General features: G+C 40.7%; 1 protein-coding gene across 1 annotated transcript; it reads right to left on the bottom strand.

The window, feature by feature from the left end:
* Positions 1–1,963: 1,963 nt before the first annotated feature.
* SRI (sorcin) lies at positions 1,964–18,190 on the bottom strand. The gene is made up of 8 exons (XM_060632423.3): positions 18,052–18,190; positions 16,997–17,080; positions 14,817–14,886; positions 7,664–7,707; positions 6,714–6,861; positions 6,342–6,455; positions 4,850–4,908; positions 1,964–3,289 (listed from the first exon to the last, which is right to left on the bottom strand). The coding sequence occupies exons 1-8, from the start codon at positions 18,100–18,102 to the stop codon at positions 3,263–3,265; spliced, it is 597 nt and encodes a 198-aa protein (XP_060488406.1). The 5' UTR covers positions 18,103–18,190; the 3' UTR covers positions 1,964–3,262.
* Between the last annotated feature and the right edge of the window lie 1,426 nt (positions 18,191–19,616).

Consider the following 19,616-nt stretch of genomic DNA (forward strand, 5'->3'; position numbering starts at 1 on the left):
AGTGGTGCTTATTTAATAGAATAAGCTCACCTGTGTTAGACTCTAAAGCATTGGGCTTTGGATGCACTTGGCTTAGGTTCAGGAGATTCACTGCCTAAAACACTGGTCCACCTAGCTGTTTGTCTCTCACAGAGCCATTTCATCCTCTGGTCTTAACCTTGACACCTGCTGTTTCCTTGCCTTCAGCTCACAGTCTGCTGAGGAAAAAAGTAGTTGTAAGTAGTCAGACTACTGGTTTTTTTTAATTATTATTTTTAATGTTTATTTTTGAGAGACAGCAGGAGTGGAGGAGGGACAGAGAGAGAGGGAGACACAGAATTTGAAGCAGGCTGCAGGCTCTGAGCTGTCAGCACAGAGTGCGATGCAGGGCTCGAACTCCTGGAGAGTGAGATCATGACCTCAGCATAAGTCAGACGCTTAACCAACTGAACCACCCAGGTACCCCCAAAGTAGTTTTAACGTGAGGATAACAGAAGTCATTGACTAGAGTTTGTATGTTTATTAGATTAAAAAAATTTAGGATTACATATAGCTCCATTTCTTGTATTTGTAATATTTTAGGCATAGAAGAATTCAGATGAACACTGAAACAGTAACACACTCAGGTGAGCAAAAGCAAAGTCTAGTTGGGATAGCACAAGTTTTAGCTCACGTGCCTCTCATGGACAGACAGTACCACCTGGAGCATCATGCTGAAATGCAGTTTCACCTCCACTTTGGCTCAAAGGGAGAGAGGACTGTGATTAATTACATAGGGCTGCTGTGGTATAAATCCGGCTTCTGCAGCCACATTCCAATGGAGTGCGTCAAAACTGGTTACATATAGGTACTTTATAAATCATGAATCTCCTGAAACACAAGACTAACTCACATGATCTCCAAAGATGAGTTGGCATTTTTTGAGGAACTTCATCTCTAAATAATTGAAGTGGTCAAGCTCGGGCTCACAGCTTGACCATACTCCAGCTAGATGCTTTTAAGAAGAACAGATCAAGAAACAGTTTTAAGAATTGGTGAGACTACACTGGAAGTATATAGTGAATGAAACACAGAACCCAACATAAAATAGGAATAAGGCAACCCGAGATTCACTTGTAATGAAGACTTTGGCTGTAATTGAAGAACACGGATGGATATGTCAAATTTGTCAAGGGGAAGGAAACGTTCTAACTGTGGGGACATACTGAAGACGAGGCTCCACACTTTTGGAAAGACACTATGAAAGCAGAAGTGGAAGAGATAAGGAGATTGCTACAAGGTATCAATAATTAAAACTGAAGTAATTGAATGTTTCAAGAGACACGGTTTTGCAATACTTGAGCATTTATCCAAAAAGCAAATTCAGAACCATGATTGATGCAGCACCCTGTGGGACTTACCAGAGCAGGAGGATAGTTCAAACATGGTCTGTAACTTTGGGCTAGTGTAGGCCTTCTTCCTTATCACATTAGGGTCACCCAGGAAATGACCATTTCCTTTAACTATCCCTTCCTCGTGGGATCCTAGTGAGTCTGAATCAAACAGCAGGCACTGGGGCTTTAACAATGAGTTCTCTGCCTCCTGGTCCTCTGACCCTTCCTTAGCCCTTTGCTAGAAAGCTCAGGCTCAAGCCAAGGTTTATGGTCTCACAGTGTATCTGGAGTGAAACCTAGAGACACTGTGTAATATAAAGCAGGCTGCCTCACATATGTAGTCCAGGTGTGAATACTTGACACACTTAAGGCTAAATATTTATAAATTTAATATACTTTAGCAATATTTGAAAAAATAACCAAGTGAAATGAGGCTGAAGATGCTTAGAAATGTTTTCTCATTGGTGACAAATAATTGATCATCTGAATGGTAGCTATCACACTGGAGCCCTAAAATAAGACAGATATTCTGCTGGCAGGGAGAAAATAGGCCAACCGCATCATGTTTCACCTCTTGTGCTCTCTCGCAAAAAAGAGCAAACCAGACCAGCTTTAAATCCAAGAAACGGAAACTTTATTGGTGCTTATTAAACCAACACACTTTTTCATGTTCAGAACTATCCCATGGAGTATTAATCTCCTTTGCAAAGATGGGGAAACTGAGGCTCTGAGATTATCTGAGATGATTAATTTACATATTCAGGAAGAGACACAGCCGGTATTGGACTCCAGATCCTACTTAAAAGCACGTGGTTTAAAAATTAAAAAAAAAAGTCTTCCATTATAAATGCAATACTTGCTTATCAGAGATTATTTGGAACAATAGTAAGAAGGAAGAAAATGAACTCATGACCCTGACTGCCAGTGGTAGCAACATCAATATCTTGGTCCTCTCTTCCAGTCCTTTTTCTGTGTATATTTTATAATGTGAGTGTGAATGCGTGGCCTATCAAAATGGATCTATCAATATTTTAAAAATTATCTTCTGATTTTAGAAGGAAAGCACACACATTATAGAAAACTTGGAAAATACTAAAATCTATCAAGGAAATTCAAATCACCTAGAATCTCATAAGCCAAAAATGACCATAGTTAATATTTTCATATATTCCCTTAGGTTTCTTTCCATCAGTTTTCTTTTTTTACATAGTTAAGTCCATAATTTACAAGATTTTTAAGTGCAGTTAATAAAGGTCTAGGTGGATGATGACAAACAAACTTGGTGACAGATAGTATTTGCCACTCAAATGGTTCAACAGGTGTTAAAAGGCAGAAAATAATCACTCATGCTCCCTGTCCAATTGTGTGGCCATCAAAAATGTGTAAGCCTTAAAGCCTGTTCTTAAATTTCCACTAAGGTGAAGCCTGACATGGATTATCATGGTTTTTCGTTGTTTTTTTCCCTGCATCCAAGAGGGTATAAATCATTTACATGATAAGAATACTCCACACATAAGGCCTTCAATACCATGTAAAATCTCTTCTAGGAAAGATAAGAACAATATAGTCTGATGGGAAGATTTTAAAGTATCTTACAATGAAAAATACATAATGTGCCTTAAACATTTTGCATGCTGAAATTTACATAAAAGAGGCTCAGCAACAAAATAAGGCATCACTGACAATGGCTCAACGAAGTTGTAAATGGTATAAGAGACCCGATCTTGTATTAGTAAAATTCCAAAGAATTTATTATCAATACTAAAAACTTCAGTTGTACATAAAGTAATAAACGTTTATGACGGCCCTTAAGGAAAAGCAGTGATGCAAGTTACACACGTTACTGAAGGCAAAGGCAAAAGAGGACTCCGGTCGGAATGTCGGTTATGTTCATGCAGCTTCCTCTTGATTTAAACACTCATGACGCACTGAATAAACTGAAAGAGAGACCAAGTCCACGTTACCCTGCGCACATTGTGGCACTGAGTACACCCTAGCTTATTTTTCGGCAGTTTACATTTTGTTTTCCTAAATTGAATTATGGATCAAGAAACATCCATTTCTAAAATAAAAGTACATGATAGACAGAAAGGTTCATGTTTGTAGGGGAAGCAGTCTAATAGAAAATCGAGTGGGTTTCTCTTCTTACAGAAAGCAGACTTTACTTCAATGGATAACGAATATTTAAATTCCAAATATCTCAGACTCTAGAAATGGTAATGGTCATGGTAAAAGGTACCCACTCAGAAATAACAGTTGATACTGTTAAATCACCTGGGGACCTCCAAACTACACAGTAGTACCCCACTGCTCTGGCACCAGCACCTTTTAAATAGGTTATGCCCTTAAAATCTGCTTAATTGCAAATAAATCCTAGCATGCAAGTATGTGTATACACAGAAACGGAATATATGACCTTTCCTCTGCAATTCAGAAACCCAAGTTGAGAGGCATCAGCATTTGCTGTGAAACATTTGCTTCACATAAACACCAACACTCTGCTTTTCCGACACCAGTGAGGCACTGTGTATGCTAATCCCTACAGCATTCCTACAAGGCCAAGCTAATGATCACTTTCAGATAAAAGGGAACATTTAAAATCTCCTAAGGGCCCATCGGAGGCCAAAGTCCATGCACTTTCCACTCCATAGGCTGCTTTTCCATCTTTGGAAAGAATGACAGGACTGTCACCCGAGACACTGATACACACTAATGAAAACACACCTTTAAGCAGAAGAAATAAACATACTTACACAGAAGCCTTTTTAAATGATCTGAACTGTGGCAGCTGCCAAACTGAAAATATGTGCATCCTTGCATTTTGTAGCAGAGAAACCTTTTTTAGAACATTCAGTTATCACAGTGACTGCTATTCTGAAAGCAATTTTTTAAAGTCCATAGCTGACCAAAAAATAGAAGAACAACTAAGCATCTCCCTAGTTATGTGTATTCAGCTAATGCCATCAGAGATGACAACTGGCTATGTTCACATTGGTTACGTGGCCTTGCCTTGTCCTATCACATTTAGTGTGGCTGTTTAGTAAATACATTGTTTTAAATTGCAGCTTAAGTTTGTGCTTTATAGCCTCAATGAAGAACATGGGTGTTGTTAAATTTACTTCTCAGTGACTGAGATATTTATTCAATGAAGCCAAAAACAGCAATATCTGCATGGTGTTTTCAGGGACATTTCTGATTGAAATCTCACAACAGCCCAGGGAAGAAGGCATTACTACTTCCTCTCCTCAAATAGTCTTGGAGCAATGAAGAAACCTGCCTAAGTGACCCTACCAGCAAGTGAGACCATTTGGGCTTTGAACCAAGTCTTTTAATGCGAATCAAACAGTGGTCTATGAGTAAGACTAATAATAAATGAAACTGATAAATTTTGAACGGTAACTCCTGATCATTTAATCCTTCATTACTCTGCATCCTTAAGATGCTCTTAATGGCTAACTTCAAAAGGGATGCCCAATTGTGAATTTACGGAGACTTACATCATCATATGGGAAATTCACAACACCTTGCTGAGCAGTATCCCGTCTTCGAAAGCTGTCTGTAAAACACCACAGTAAAATTTATGGTTATTTTTGTAACATCTGAAATCACAATAGTTACTTATTTTGGCATTGGGTTCAAACTGTAGAAACATGTGAGTTGTAAAACCAGCTAACATAAACAAAAGACCACAGCAAAGAAGCCAACTACAATGAACATGAATAAATTTAATAAACAACAAAGTAATACAACAATGTAGAAGTTAGTCAACTGTCTTTCTCAATGTGCAGCTGGAAGAAAGCATCTTATCCCAAAGTCATTGAAAGCCATGTGACCTCCAAGGCCATTACTTAATTGTGATGAAAACACAGAATTTCAAACTTGTTAATAACATAGATAATGTTTAATTAGGAAATGGATAGATGGGAGTCCCTAATATGACAAACGGGCTGTAATAAAATATTTCACCTATCTGAGCTCTGTGCTATTGAAAAGAATTTACTTTAATAATCAAAAAGAATGAAATCTTGCTACCTGCAACGTGGATGGAACTAGAGTATATTATGCTAAGTGAAAAAGTCAGAGAAAGACAAATGTAATATGATTTTACACATATGTGGAATTTAAGAAACACAACAGATGAACATAGGGGAAAGGAAGGAAAAATAAGAAAAAAACAGAGAGGGAGGCAAACCATGAGACTCTTAAATACGGAGAACTGAGAGTTGCTGGAGGAGAGATGGGTAGGGGGAATGGGCTAAATGAGTGATGGGCATTAAGGAGGGCACTTGTTGGGATGAACACTGGGTGTCCTATGTAAGTGATGAGTCACTAAATTCTCCTGAAACTACTACTACACTGTAAGTTAACTAACTTGAATTTAAATTAAAAAAACTGACCTCAAATTTTTGTTAGGATGCAAAAAAAAAAAAAAAAATTACAAAACCACATTTTAAAAAGAGTAAAAAAGACTAAAGAGAAGACTGGAACAACAAAAATATACAAAAGAAAGAGGGGATAGAAAAGTAGAGATTACTAATATAGCCTCATCTAAGAAGTACGTTCTACCATTTAATATCACTACCATTTAAATGACTACCATTTAAAATTACTTTCCAACAAGAGGACTTAGGAAAGAGAGCTACAAATGAGTAATTTTACTCTCTTCACATATTTACATTATAGGGAGAAATCACAGAATACTACTCATACTCTGATCAAAAGTGCACAAATTAGCTTATCATATTTTGGAATATTTTGTGAAAGTTAAGATTATTTTAATGGCAGATTACCACTAATCTGAAAGAATTTCTGAAAACAAAAAACACAATTACTCTGCTACATAGGTTCAATAGCAGTGTTAAAAAAGCCATTGAAATGAGGGGGGGTGGAAAGAGTGATCAGGGACAAAAGTTCAGAACACTGAAAATGAAATGTCATGCAAGTTGTGTCTTCTTGGCCCTTGGAGAGACACCATCTAAAAGAACACACCTGTCAGAGCTCGCAGTTTCACACAGCAGGCGATGTAGTCATCAAAGGTGATCTTCCCATTGGTGCTGTATCGTTTTGCAATTGAATTCACAGCTTGGGGACTCAACCGAAATCCTGAAGGAAAGAAAATCACCCGGTGAAAAAAACGTGAAAGGATTACAAGAAGACCGTTGAAAATAATCAAGCACAATTTTTTTCAGACTGGGGGCACACTCATTTTAATTATGAATACACACTAGCAACTATGTGTGTATCATGTAATTATGAATATACACTTCTTCTAGAAATCAGAAACTGCCTTCCCATAGCACTTAGTCTTAGAAATTAACACAGAATTATGCCGACCAGGTGGCTCGAGTTAGCCATACCCACCCATTGTGGTTAGGGCCTTCTGCAGTTCTTGAGGGTCCACTGTTCCACTCCTGTCACTGTCAAAACTGGTGAAGTGTTGTCTCCAGCCGTTCAGCACGGCCCAGAGTTCTTTAAATTCATTGAAACCCATTGTGCCTGACATATCTCTCTGAATTATAATCAAGGATTAGAGTATCTTTATTTTGCAACATTTTGTAACGATTCAAGATCAAGGATAAGGGAATATAATGATCTTTCTGCTAAAAAGGTTAAAAATGTTGTATGTTCTTCTTAGTGTGATATAATAAAAACATACTCCAATGAGATAATAAAAAGGGCCTAGGGAGAAAAGCTGAGTACGTATTTCCACTGTGGGAAAAAGATAATCTATGTGAGGTGATTACAATGAAATAATGTGGCCACTGTGAGCCACAGGTAAAAAACAGAGTTCCTGGAACTGTGCCACACTTTCTGGGCGCCCCAGGCGATGCTGCTAGGGTCCTGGGGTCTTGGCTTTAACATTCCTTTGCTGGGCCCTTCCAGACCCAGGGTTTTCACTTTTGGAAAATGAGGTGGGATGAAAGGCACTGCAGGGTCACCACTAGCTAACCTGAGTGCAGTAACTGTGATGTGAGAAATTCCACCGCCTGAAGGTCAGGTATGAATCATGCATAGCTCACTGTTAAAGCAAAAAACCTTGCCAGACCACTCTGATTTCTATAGGTGTTCTCTGATGCTTCCTTGAATTCTTGAGGAACCAACATTCTATTTACTGAGCTCCTTTCCTTTTTCACACCAAACTACATCTTAAAAGCTAATGATTTCAGAAAACTTTTTTTGTGGTCATCTGTCACCTTGTGTTTACTGGGTATTAATTCCTAGATAAATTCTTTTAGGAAGAATTTTTTTTTTTGGGGGGGGGAGGTTGATCAGAAAAAAACACTCTAGACATCAATCAAAGTAAAGGATACATCCAGCATTGACACCATAAGCCGACAAGTCTCCAGGTTAAAAGCTGTTAAATCAAAAAAAGCACATAATAGTTTCAAAAATTCACATTATATTGCATACATTCAAATTCTAATTAGGAAAATGACTATTTATTTACACAATCTTATTTTTATATGCTAAACAACATGGGAGTTTTGAAGCAGATTTTTTCCAGATAGAGGGGATTCCTTGCAGAACCCAAATTTGATTTTAATAACTTTAATAGAAATCTTTTAAAAAAAGTATTGCATTGTACTATTAATATTTTTAGGTATGATAATGGCTTTGAAGTTGGTGAGGGAAATGTCCTTATCTTTTAGAAACGTATATACTGAAGTTATTTGTAGATGAAATGAATGTTAAGATATCTGGAATGAGCTTCAAAAGAAAACAGACAGGATTACACATGAACTAAGAATAACAACACACTGGTAACTGTTGAAGCTGGGTGACAGGTGCATGGAAGTTCATAATAATTATCTCTGTTCTTAGATAGGCATACATTTTCTATAATACAGTCTTAAAAAAATTTTTTTTTTACCATTTATTTATTTTTGAGAGACAGAGAGAGCCAGAGCACAAGCGGGGGAAGGGCAGAGAGAGGAAGACACAGAATCTGAAACACACTCCAGGCTCTGAGCTATCAGCACAGAGCCTAACACGGGGCTCGACCCCACGAACTGTGAGATCATGACTTGAGCCGAAGTCGGACACTTAGCCAATTGAGCCACTCAAGTGCTGCTAATATAGTCTTTTTAAAAAAGTTTTATATACTTTTTTGCCTGTGAAACTGTAATATAGTGAGTTTAATTCACCATAATGAACCATAATGTATTATATTCACCATGGTAAGTGGGAAGATAGGGTTACCACATTTCTACTCCTGACTATCATTTGCTGGTTTTGTTTGTTCTGTGTCACTAGTTCATTTGTTTACCTTTCTTTCCCCTTTAATGTCACACAATGAATTACCTCCTACCTCATATAGCTTATGACACCTTTTTATATACAGTAAGTTTATATACGAAACCAGATAAATATGCTTGCTAGAATAGTGTTAAGTAAGAGCACTCTGGAATACGATACAATGACCAATTCAGTGATGACCACGATTTGGAAGCCTTTTGAGTTTTTGTACAGCTTGAATATATTCTGAGGACATTTCTATACGACACTTAGAAAAACACACTAGAATATATTTACTAGTTAATGGGCCTACTGATGACCTACCTAAGCATTAGCAAATATAAAGAAAAAATTCCTTGCATCTTCCATTCTGTTCATGAGAATCAATGACTGGGGAAATATATAGTTACAAAGAAGCTAGAAGGCTAGAAGGCAGAAGGGACAAAGGTCAGGTGGGCAAAGCTGGCATAAATTCTGCAAGTTTGTTGAGAGGCACACAGAACTAACATTTTTACAGCTCTTGCTAGCTTCATTTTTATCTCCAACAAACTGAATTTCAAATACATCTGAGCTAACTCTCAGTACTGTAGTGTTTCCAAACAGTATAAACTATAAATTTTCCACTTTTAACAGATTCCTGTGTTTGGCATACTCTGGAACATGAAATAAAAGGTGGAGGACTATCTCTGTTTTGGCCCTTCAAACTCCATCTAATCCACAGATACAGGTCTCTGAGGTGACAGGAAGCAACGCTTCTACACACTTTTGAGAAAGAGTTGGTTGATTCTTCATTTTGACTTTTAAGTTGTGTGGAGGCACGAAGTCTCTCTGATCTAGACCACTGGTTTTCAATCCCGGGTGCTTATCAGAATCACCCAGAAGCTTTAAAAGATCCTAGTACTGGGGCTGCACCACAGAACAGTTTTTTTTTTCCCCTCAGCATTACGGAGATATAATTAACAAATAACATTCTGTAAGTTTAAGGTGTATAATGTAATGATCTCATATATGCACATACTGCAGAATGATAACCATAATTAGGTTATTTAACACATCCATCACTTCACATAGTTAACTTTTTCGTCTGTGTGATGAGAACTTTTAAGATCAACTCTCTCAGCTATTTTCTAGTATATAATACAGTATTGTCACCATCACCACAGAGCAATTAAATGAGAATCCCTGAGCATGGAACCAAGGCATGACTGTTTTTTTTTAAAGCTTCTCAATGATTCCAGTGAGCAGCCAAGGTTGAGACCACTGTTCTTCTCAAAGTGTGATTCCTGGACCAGCCATGTTAACATCATCTGGGACCTTTTAGAATTACAGAATCTCGGCCTTTAACCTACACCAAAAATATCAGAATCTGCATTTAAATAAGATCCCCAGGTGATTTATTTTCACATAAAAACAGCTGGTGGACCTGGACCACCTGAATCTTCTGGAAGCTTGTTCCAGATGCAAATTCTCCGGTCTTACCTCAGACCTTCTAAATGAAAAATTCTAGGACAGGGCTCAGCAATCCAGTGATGCTGACACAGCTCAAGTTTAGGAACCAATGCTCTAGAGGGCCTGTCAACCAAGAGGCAGATCCACTTGTGTCTGACTTTAAGTCAAGGATTTTGAGGGGCTGTAAGGCAGACAGCTTCCCTGTGTCCCAAGAGCTACAAGTAACATCTCCATCCACTCAGTCACCCAAGCCAGAAACCAGGGAGTGTCCCCAGTTCCCTGTCCCCTGATATTCAATCACCTTCTTCTTCTTCTTTTTTTAATGTTTATTTTTGAGAGAGAGAGACAGAGCACAAGGTGGGAAGAGGCAGAGAGAGAGAGGGAGGCACAGAATCTGAAGCAGGTTCTGAGCTGTCAGCACAGAGCATGATGTGGGGATCAAACTCACAAACTGCGAGATCATGACCTGAGCTGAAGTCGGATGCTCAACCGACTGAACCACCCAGGCGCCCCTCAATCGCCTTCTAAATTGCTTTAGGACCTATCCATTTCCAGTTCCACAATCACTTCCCTGGTTTAGGAAGTATTTTACTCACCTGATGACTCCAATGGCCACCTAACAGGTGTCCCTGACTCCCCGTGCTCCACACCCCCCATACCCATGCCCCGCAATTTGGTTTTTATGCTACATCCAGAACAGTACGTGCTCTTCTATACAAAACCCAGTAGACATGTTGCACTGCTGTCAGGATGAAGTCCAAGCACCTAAGTGGCATATGAAGTCATATGCATATGTTCCCAGTCCAGCTAATTTCCTGCTCTTTATTCAACGTTCACATTCCATCTTCACGACCAATTTCTCCCAGTTCTTTGACTGCACATGCACATGTTTCCCCTTACCTGTGGGTCTTTAGTACATGCTGTTCTATCTGCCTGGGGCACAACTGCCCTTTATCCCTCTCACTTCTTGATCTGCCTGGTTTCGCTTGACTTTCATTTCTCCTCAGTTTGGCATCAGTTCTGCAAGGAAAACTTTCCTGACCACTTTCTGGGTTATGTGCCTCTCCTATGTGGGCCCACAGCCTCTCTACTTCACTTATCCCAGCACTTTTCATTGTGTCCCACAGGCACCACTTGTGGGTGCACAGCCTGGCACCTTGCACGTGATGGTATCCATTAAAATGTGTTGGTTAGACAGCTGAATAGATAGGACCCCTCATCCCTGTGTAGACAGCTATACACTCCCCTCAACCAGTATACGCAGGATAGGTTTTTAAAAATAAAATCTCATTTTTACGGATACTTAAAAGGACTATATAATACCTTAAGACAAATCATAAGTCAAAATACCAATAAGGGTACAGAGCTATGCTTTCTCCATTTTAGGAAATCTTCCATACTCATTAATTCAACAAATGCCTGTTAAGTACTCATTATGTACAGGGTCCAGGATACCAAGAACATTGGAGATACAAATTAAAAACTGGATCCTGCCCTAGCTGACAGTCTAAGGAAAAGAGAAGTCATGCATGCATGCAACTCTAATCAAGGTAGAGAGTGGTGAACCATAATGGAGACAGTAAGCAGTACCAGGAAGTACTGAGGAGCAGGAGGCTCCTTCCTACTAAGAAGCACTTCACAGAAGCAGCAGCATTTAAGTCAAGCCTTGAATGACAGGAAAGATGAGGGACATTTGGGGACAGTTAAGTAGTGCTATGGACCAGCATAAGCAAAGTGTATCAGGAAAGTTCAGGCCAAGCAAAGTAAGTGGGAGGCTTGATGAGGCTACATTAGAAGATCTTGAATTCCTACTAAGGGTTTAGGTTTTGTTTTACAGGTACCAAGGAGCTACCAAAGAATTTTAGAAGAAGAAACTAACAGGTTAGAGGATGTGTCAGGAAGCCCAAAAATCTGGTCATCTTTTGTGAGAAGGGTTTAAAAGAGGGAATGTGATGGGCAGGGAACAAAAGTGAATGAGAGAAAATTCACTATTCCAGACAGTTCTAATGAACTAGAACACTGATGTCACAGAAGTTTGGGTAGGGACATCTCTTGCTCAATTTTAATTTTATTTTTCTCCAGAAATAGTTTGCTTTTATTTATTAAAATTTACTTTGAGAGCACACGTGCACACCCAGCACGTGTGAGCAGGGGAGAGGCAAAGAAAGAGGGAGACAAGGGAATCCAAAGCAGGCTCTGTGCTGTTAAGTGCAGAGCCCTACATGGGGCTCAAACTCACGAACTGTGAGATCATGACCCGAGCCGAAACCAAGAGTTGGACGCTTAACCTACTGTGCCACCTAGGTGTCCCAAGAAATACTAGTGCTATTCTATTTTAAATAGCTTCAAGAGTCTTTGATAATTTTATTTTTACTCTCTCCCTTCTCCTGTTCATTCTACTAAAATGCCTCATACATCTTTTCTTCTAGTAGAAATCCAAAATGTAATGGACCTAGCAGGAAAACATTACCTTCAGTTGTTTCTCTCAGCCTTACCATAGAGTAACGGCTACACTCAAGGGGAAAAAAAAGAAGTTGAATTACTATCTTACAGACTAGAGCAATGTTTCTTATCAACTCCACTTCTGAGTATGACCGGTTCCTTTTAAGCTAGAGAAGATGACTGTAGGAACTAGGCTGGAATACTCTCTGTTCCTCATTCCACCTCCACCTGTACTTTTTGGTTTGGAAGCTGGGTTTAAAAAACACCAATGGCTGTACAATTTCTGTATCATGAAACTCACTGTGACACTTCACAAGCAGGATGGTTTTGTGATTTATTACAGCCTCCACAACCAGACGATGGTAAGCAAATTAATTCAATCACATGGCTCTGATGACTCAGGAAATGTCTTCCCTATAACTCACTGCTCTACGGCCATCACTAAACATGATTTTCTCACACGAAATTTAAAAAAAATTTTTTTTAAGTTTATTTATTTTGAGAGAGAGTGAGAACATGAACAGGGGAGGGGCAGAGAGAGAGGGAGAGAGAATTCCAAGCAGGCTCTGCACTATCAGCACAGAAACTATGCACAGCTCAAACCCACGAACCATGAGATCATGACCTGAGCTGAAACCAAGAGTCGGACGCTTAACTGACAAGAGCCACCCAGGCGCCTCCTCATATGAAATTTTTAAAAGGACTGTTCTCCCAGGATATACAGCCCATTTGTTAGTCAGATTTTAAAACCTGCCACACCTCTTCTACTGAAAGGGTACAGAGTAATAGTTTATGTTGCTACACAGCTCACTTTCATAAACCCTATTAAACCTGCTATGTTCACTAGCCCCAACTGCTTGAGGTTAACATTTAACACTTTAAATGTATTCCCTACAACACTTAAAAAAAAAAAAAAAAAATTCCCAAATCTAGAAAGTGCTTCTTTTGTTTAGGACCAGATTAAATGAGAAATGCAAACGGTTCCTCTTTCATATTAATTCCTCCAACTAGGAAATATTAATAGGATACTTAAGTCATATAATACAAAGGATAAAAATAGAAATGCAAATAGTTTAAGAAGAGAGCCATCTAGTAAATATGCCATGTCAAACAGTCAAAGAAAATGCGACCATAAATCTTCATGTGTGACTTCTAGTTCGAGCATTTTATTTTTAAAGTTTATTTATTTATTTTGAGAGAGACAGATCACGCAGTAGGGGCAAAGAGAGAGAATTCCAAGCAGGCTCTGCACTGTCAGCGCAGAACCTGATGCAGGGCTCGAACTCACAAACCAACAGATCATGACCTGAGCCAAAACCAAGAGTCAGACGTTTAACCAACTGAGCCACTCAGGCACCCCTGTAGTTTGAGCATTTTAATTCACAATTTACCAACAGCTAAGGCTCTGATTTGATGTTTTGTCCCCATTAACAACAGGCAAAGAAGTTAGCAAGTCAAGACACTACTTTCTACCTTATGGATCTGTCAGGGTCAGGATCTGATTGGAAAAGAAGCAAGTGGGATGTACATGGGAGGTTGAGAGGCACTGATAAGATGCAGTACTTCTGTGATCATTCCCCATCTGTAGCTCGTGGCAAAGAGCTCTTTCAAAAGGCAGGAAGGTGGTGTAAGCACTGAATTATAAGGTGGCAGAACTGAGGACGAGGCCAGAAGGAAGACTAGTGCAAAGAGTTAAGAAATTAGGAAGGGCACTTCCAACATAGCCTGCCCACACTCTCTGAAGCAGAAAGAGAAATGAAGAAAGACCTGGGGGATGTCATGGCAAGCACTCATGTTGCCAGCAGCATGCTCAGAGCCCATGAATGCAGAACCGGTTTCCTGAGCACCAGGGGTGGGGACCAGCCACTGCGGGGAACGTGGGACAGGACTGACCACTCAGAACTAGGGACTGCAGGACAGGCCATTTGGGGAGCAGCTGCACAGGACCAGGCACTCAAAGTCCTAAGTGCCATCAGCCTCAGGGCAGTCAACTCTTGGCAAATGGTCAGTTGTAAATGTTAGCTCCTGTCATTAATGACACCTGACCTAGCAGATTTCATTTCAGCACCTCACCTAGTCCTCTGTGAAGGAGACCACGCTGCCCATCTCATTGCTTCCAAAGGTTCCAAATCCAATGGACCCGCTAAACGGGCAGGTAGTGTAGAATGATTTATTAACAGCTGTTTTCAAATTCACATTTTGTGATAATAAACAACCAAAATTAGCTTTTGAAATTCTAAATTATGCTGGATCAGAAAAGCTCAATTTCCTTGGAGGCTATAATCATAAGGAAGTTAAAATACGAAACAGAAGAGTACTGTGGGATTGTCAACTTACGTTTGTATCCTCCAGCAATGCCTGACTGTGTCAGACATCTCTGCAATTCATCAGCATCTATCTGCCCATCCTTTTGAAAAAAAAAAAAAAAAAAATAGGAAGACAAATTACAATAATGATTTGTACGTTCTAGTTCTTTGTTCACTTTCAGTATATTATTTTAGCAATGACAAAGAAAATGAGCATTTTCATGCGTAAGACCTTTTTTATTTTTTGGAAAAAAGAATGCCTTCCAAACATAGGCATTCCTTTCCCAATTCTACTTTCAAAAATAATAATGAAAGAAAAACAAACAGTTAAGTCCTCTTCCACAAATGCATACTTAGGGCCATAAACAAACAAAATACATTTCGTGATACTTAAGTGGGCATTCAATTTCAGACTCTATTTTAAATAATTATTACATACGAATTCACAAGGTTGGAAAGCTGCTTACACCTCTACTTTAGTATAAACATTATCTTCTTATCATTCCTCTAAGTTCCTCAATTAGATTTGGGATTAAATTTTCAAGTGGAAGGTTGGTCTTTTTAATGAAACACTGAGGTAAATTCAGTTTCTTCTTCTGATACACAAGTTTTTTTTTTAATGTGTGAATGAAATTAGTTTCTGTCTTGAACTACTCTTCTTTTAGTCTGAGCTAGGAAACTGCCATTTAAGCATTTAAAATTATTTATATAGTTGCTTTAAAGTCTTATTCCTCTTTCTAGCTATTTTTTTGTGGGGGGCGGGGGTGGTAAAGGCATAGCAGCATACAAAGCTAACATCCATGAATAAAGTCTGGATAAAACAGAGGCCTTTGTGATCCCTTGGTTTATGATGAGGTGAATGGTTTTTTTCAGAACTACAATTATATCTGGAAGATACAGGTTCCCAGTGCCTATTTATTGGCTAACCAAGTTCACAACTAGATATATGTTGTTTTTAGGGATTTAAAAATAAAATACCTAAATCCCTCACGTCCATGAGGATTGTAACTTCTAAGTGCAGAGCAGGATCAATAATTTGAAAGACAATGGCTATGCTGATGTAGGTGTAGGCCCAGTCTGCTGCAAGCGAAGCAGGTGGGGTCACTTACAGGGCTGGAGGCACAGGCAATCTAAGAACACAAGTCTTGAGCTTTGCCCTGTCTTGTGGTTTCAGAGATACAGATCATTAACCGATTAAGCAGATACTTAAATGGATGCTCTTTCGGTTTTGGACTCAATTTTCCATTCAATTTCTTGAGCTATAGTTCTTAGAATGCTTTTCTGCAAGGCGGTCTTGAATTTTTATCCCATAATATTCTACAGCTTCTTCACATTAAGACTGTGCTGTTTCTTGCTTTTGATCAAAACAAAGGTAAATGCCAAGACAAAAGAGCAAACATCCCTTCTGGAGAGGACTGGGTTCTACCAGCAGTGAATTTACCATACACAGTGGCGTGGTGAACTAGGGAAGCGTCCTTCCTCAATGTACACCACCGCCTGTCCTACCACATAATATAGAGAAGTCAAAGGTCTCCAGGAGCCCACCTTAATTCTCTCTCTGGGTCAACAAGCCACAACACCTTATACGGACATGGAAGAGCTGACCTAGTAACAGCATCAGCATCAAAGAGAAAGTACTGTGCACAAGATTCACTTCCTGGTAGTAAGGGAATAGTAAGTAACTTTCTTATGTTGAAGCTGGTAAGTTTTTAACATAAGTATCTATTTCCTCAGGGGGTAATTGATTAACAAATTCAATCCAAAGAAAGCGACCATTAGAATCTGACTGCATGATTACTGGCACATGTCTGTAAACCGTACTAACAAGGGTTTGTGTTCACCAGATCTGGAATTTATTCTCTGTAAACCACCATGGACCCTGACAATTCATCGTTCTAAAAACATCTTTCTACTTTACAGATCCTCACAGTATATTTATTGCCCTTTATTCTGTTCGTTCTGGCATTAATTCAATCACAAATTTAGTCTTGAAGTGAACTAACATAAATACAGGTAACACTTTGTCCTAATTTGTTCTGAATATGCAGAAATAAGTAACTGACTATAAACTTCATTCTTTCTCTCTTCTTTTCTTTCCACAAGCAAAGGGATTCTTTTCCAGAGGAGAGTTCTTTTTTCCATGCCACTCTAACAACAGCTAATACAAATGAAGACTCTGACAATTCTTTAATATTAACGGAAAAAGCTAACCTGTCCTGCTACAGCAGCAAAGTAACCATACAGCGGATCCTGAGTTTGTCCGGGAAACGCAGGCCCTCCGGGAGCCCCTCCATACTGTAAAACAACAAACACAAAAGCATCATCCCACTGAATCCAGTGTTATTCTTTCACCACTGAATGCCTTTGTGCAAAGCTAGGCAAATGCCGGCCCTTCACATCCATGGTTCACCTCCCCACCACCAGCACGCTCTAACTGCAATCATCCCACCCCTTTTCTTTCATTCCCGCTCCATCACAATGTAAAAACTGGCAGCTTGGACCAAAATGAGATGTCCCGAATAGTGACATCTGCATGAGCGAAGCAACTTTCAAAATCCCAATTAACCTGCAGGTTAGATTAAATGCAGCCTAGGCAAGCAACTTAAGGGCAGAGCTCGGAATTGTCTTCCTTTTCCTTTTACAACGATTATGGTGTTTTGAAGCATTTTGAGACAGGTGTAGCCTAGGCCGTGCTTAGGTGTCTCGGTTAGGCTATTTGGCGGCGAGCACCTGGGCGAGGAGGCGCGGCGAAGGAACATTCCTTTTCAGAAACAGTTCCCACGACGACGCACATCCCAGGCGCCCGGCGAGGCGGCCTTCCTCCCGGAAGGCTTTTACTCTAGCGGTCTTTCCCCAACTTCTCTTTTAATCCCACTTTCTTTTAAAGATGGGAGGTGGATCCCAGGGCCATTCGAGATTAAAATGGCTGTTGCTCTCAGGGGAAACCCGGAGGGGAAGGAAGCGAATTTACACAATTTCACGCCGCGTGTCCCAAAGTCACAGGGTGGGCTTCTTGGATCAAAGCCCACCCGCGCCTCGGCCCCACGCAGCCACCCGCAGGGCGAAGGGACGCGGAGAAGGAGGGAGCCCCAGGATGAGGCCGAAGGGCAGCGGCCTGGGGCGAGGCAGCGGGCAGGGAGAAGCCCGGGGTGGGGGCGGGAGGCGCCCGCGGAGCCGCCCCGGCGGAGTGGCCCAGCGTGGCCTCTCGGCGTCCGCGGTGTCCCAGGGTTGCGCCCGGGCCACCAGCCCGCGCGGGCTGCACTTACCCCGCCTGGGTAGTACCCGCCGCCGGCGCCAGGGTGCCCGGGGTACGCCATGGTGCAGACTGCGCCGCCGCCGCCGCCACCGCCACCGCCCTCACCCTCCCGCCGGGGCCGCCCCGGAACGCACCACGCGGGCGGCGGGGGACGCGCGCCGGAGCCCCCTCCCGCTCGGCGCTCGGCTCCCGCCTCAGCCCTCTGCGTGCGCACCGCGTGGCTCCGCGCTTCCTGTGCCGGGGTCGCGCCCAAGCCAGGTTCCCGCAAGTGCCTGGGACCTGCGACGCAGTTCACGCCGGTGGCATTCCTCCCTGCGAAACGAATGGCACATTCCAACACCAGTACGGTGCCTCGGGGGTTCTTTATTTCTTCCTAACTCGGCTATATTCTGATACTTTTGAACATTTTAACCAACTTCGTTAGTCTGGGCCGCTCGGCTCTAAGCGGAGTGCAGTTTTGCAGGGAAGGAGCTGGATGCATTAGGACAGTTCTTAGATGCCTGTGAGGGAAGGAGACGTTGGAAAATCAAAATGAGAAAACGCCCTTGGAAAACAGGAATAAACTTCAGGAACTGTGTGCAAGCGAGCCTTTGGTTTGCGGTTGCACATTTCACTGAACACCGGCCTGTTTTCTTGCTAGGGGACGCGGTCAGCTCTTGGTTAAGCTGGGTGTCATATGGCCTGGGGAGGACGGAGGGCATTGACTGGCAAGGCAACCCCGCCCAGGTTCTTAGAAAATGAGTTGTTTGAATTATCTTGATGATTCAGGCGAAACAATCCCCCTTCTCCAAAATTACTCAGCCACTTTGTGTACAAGAAAAGTTTAGGGCAAGCTAAGAGTGCCCTGGTAAATATTCAGGAAGGTGAAAGGTTAGAACTATTCTTTTAGGCAGATTCAGGAAATGGTTCTCTTCATGCATTTTTCTTTTCACCCTCGTTGAACAGTCTGAGGTGAGCAATTCAGGTGTGAGATTTTTTTTTTTTTTTTTTTTTTTTTTTTTTTTTGGTTTGGTTTCATGTCATTTCAGTCGTGAATGTTTTTCTGAATTTGAACGTTTTAAGAAATGCACTGATGAGCAACATTCACATTATTTGCTACGGAGGCTGCACTGAAAAATTGAGTCATAAACATTTAACAAATGTTGGAACACCTGTTGAGTGTGGTGACGTGCTGTTCACCACGGTGGACAGGGTTCCTCCATTCCAAGTTTCCGGGCTGTGTTCCCACTAGGGTCATTGTTTTCTTCTAATGTATAACTGTCTTCCAAGTCCTCTTTTTGGCTGTTCAAACTCCAAAGATGATAAGTCCTGAGTTGTGAGAACAACTTTAATAGTCCCTGTTGTTACCTATCAAATAAACTTTGTTTAATGTTTGATTTAGGAAGTAGATTACTGTTTTCAAATTCCAAAGCTATTATCGAGGTAGATTAGGCAATTTTTGAGTCTTTGGCCTCCGCGGAGTTTTCTTTTTTCTTATTTTTTTCCTTTTGTGTGGTAAGAACAATGAACAGGAGATCTACCCTCTTAACAAATGTTTAAGTGTACAATACAGTGTTGTTAACTATATGCGTAGTG

Source organism: Panthera onca, chromosome A2 (assembly GCF_046562875.1).
Source record: "Panthera onca isolate mPanOnc1 chromosome A2, mPanOnc1 haplotype 2, whole genome shotgun sequence".
Classification (NCBI taxonomy): Eukaryota; Metazoa; Chordata; class Mammalia; order Carnivora; family Felidae; genus Panthera; species Panthera onca.

Coding starts and splice junctions, on each gene's coding strand:
- SRI (XM_060632423.3), bottom strand. CDS start 18,102: ATGGCGTACCCCGGGCACCCTGGCGCCGGCGGCGGGTACTACCCAGGC. Junction 17,081..18,051: donor GCGGGTACTACCCAGGCGGG/GTAAGTGCAGCC, acceptor GTTGTTTTACAG/TATGGAGGGGCTCCCGGAGG. Junction 4,909..6,341: donor GAAACTGCGAGCTCTGACAG/GTGTGTTCTTTT, acceptor GGTGTTTTACAG/ACAGCTTTCGAAGACGGGAT.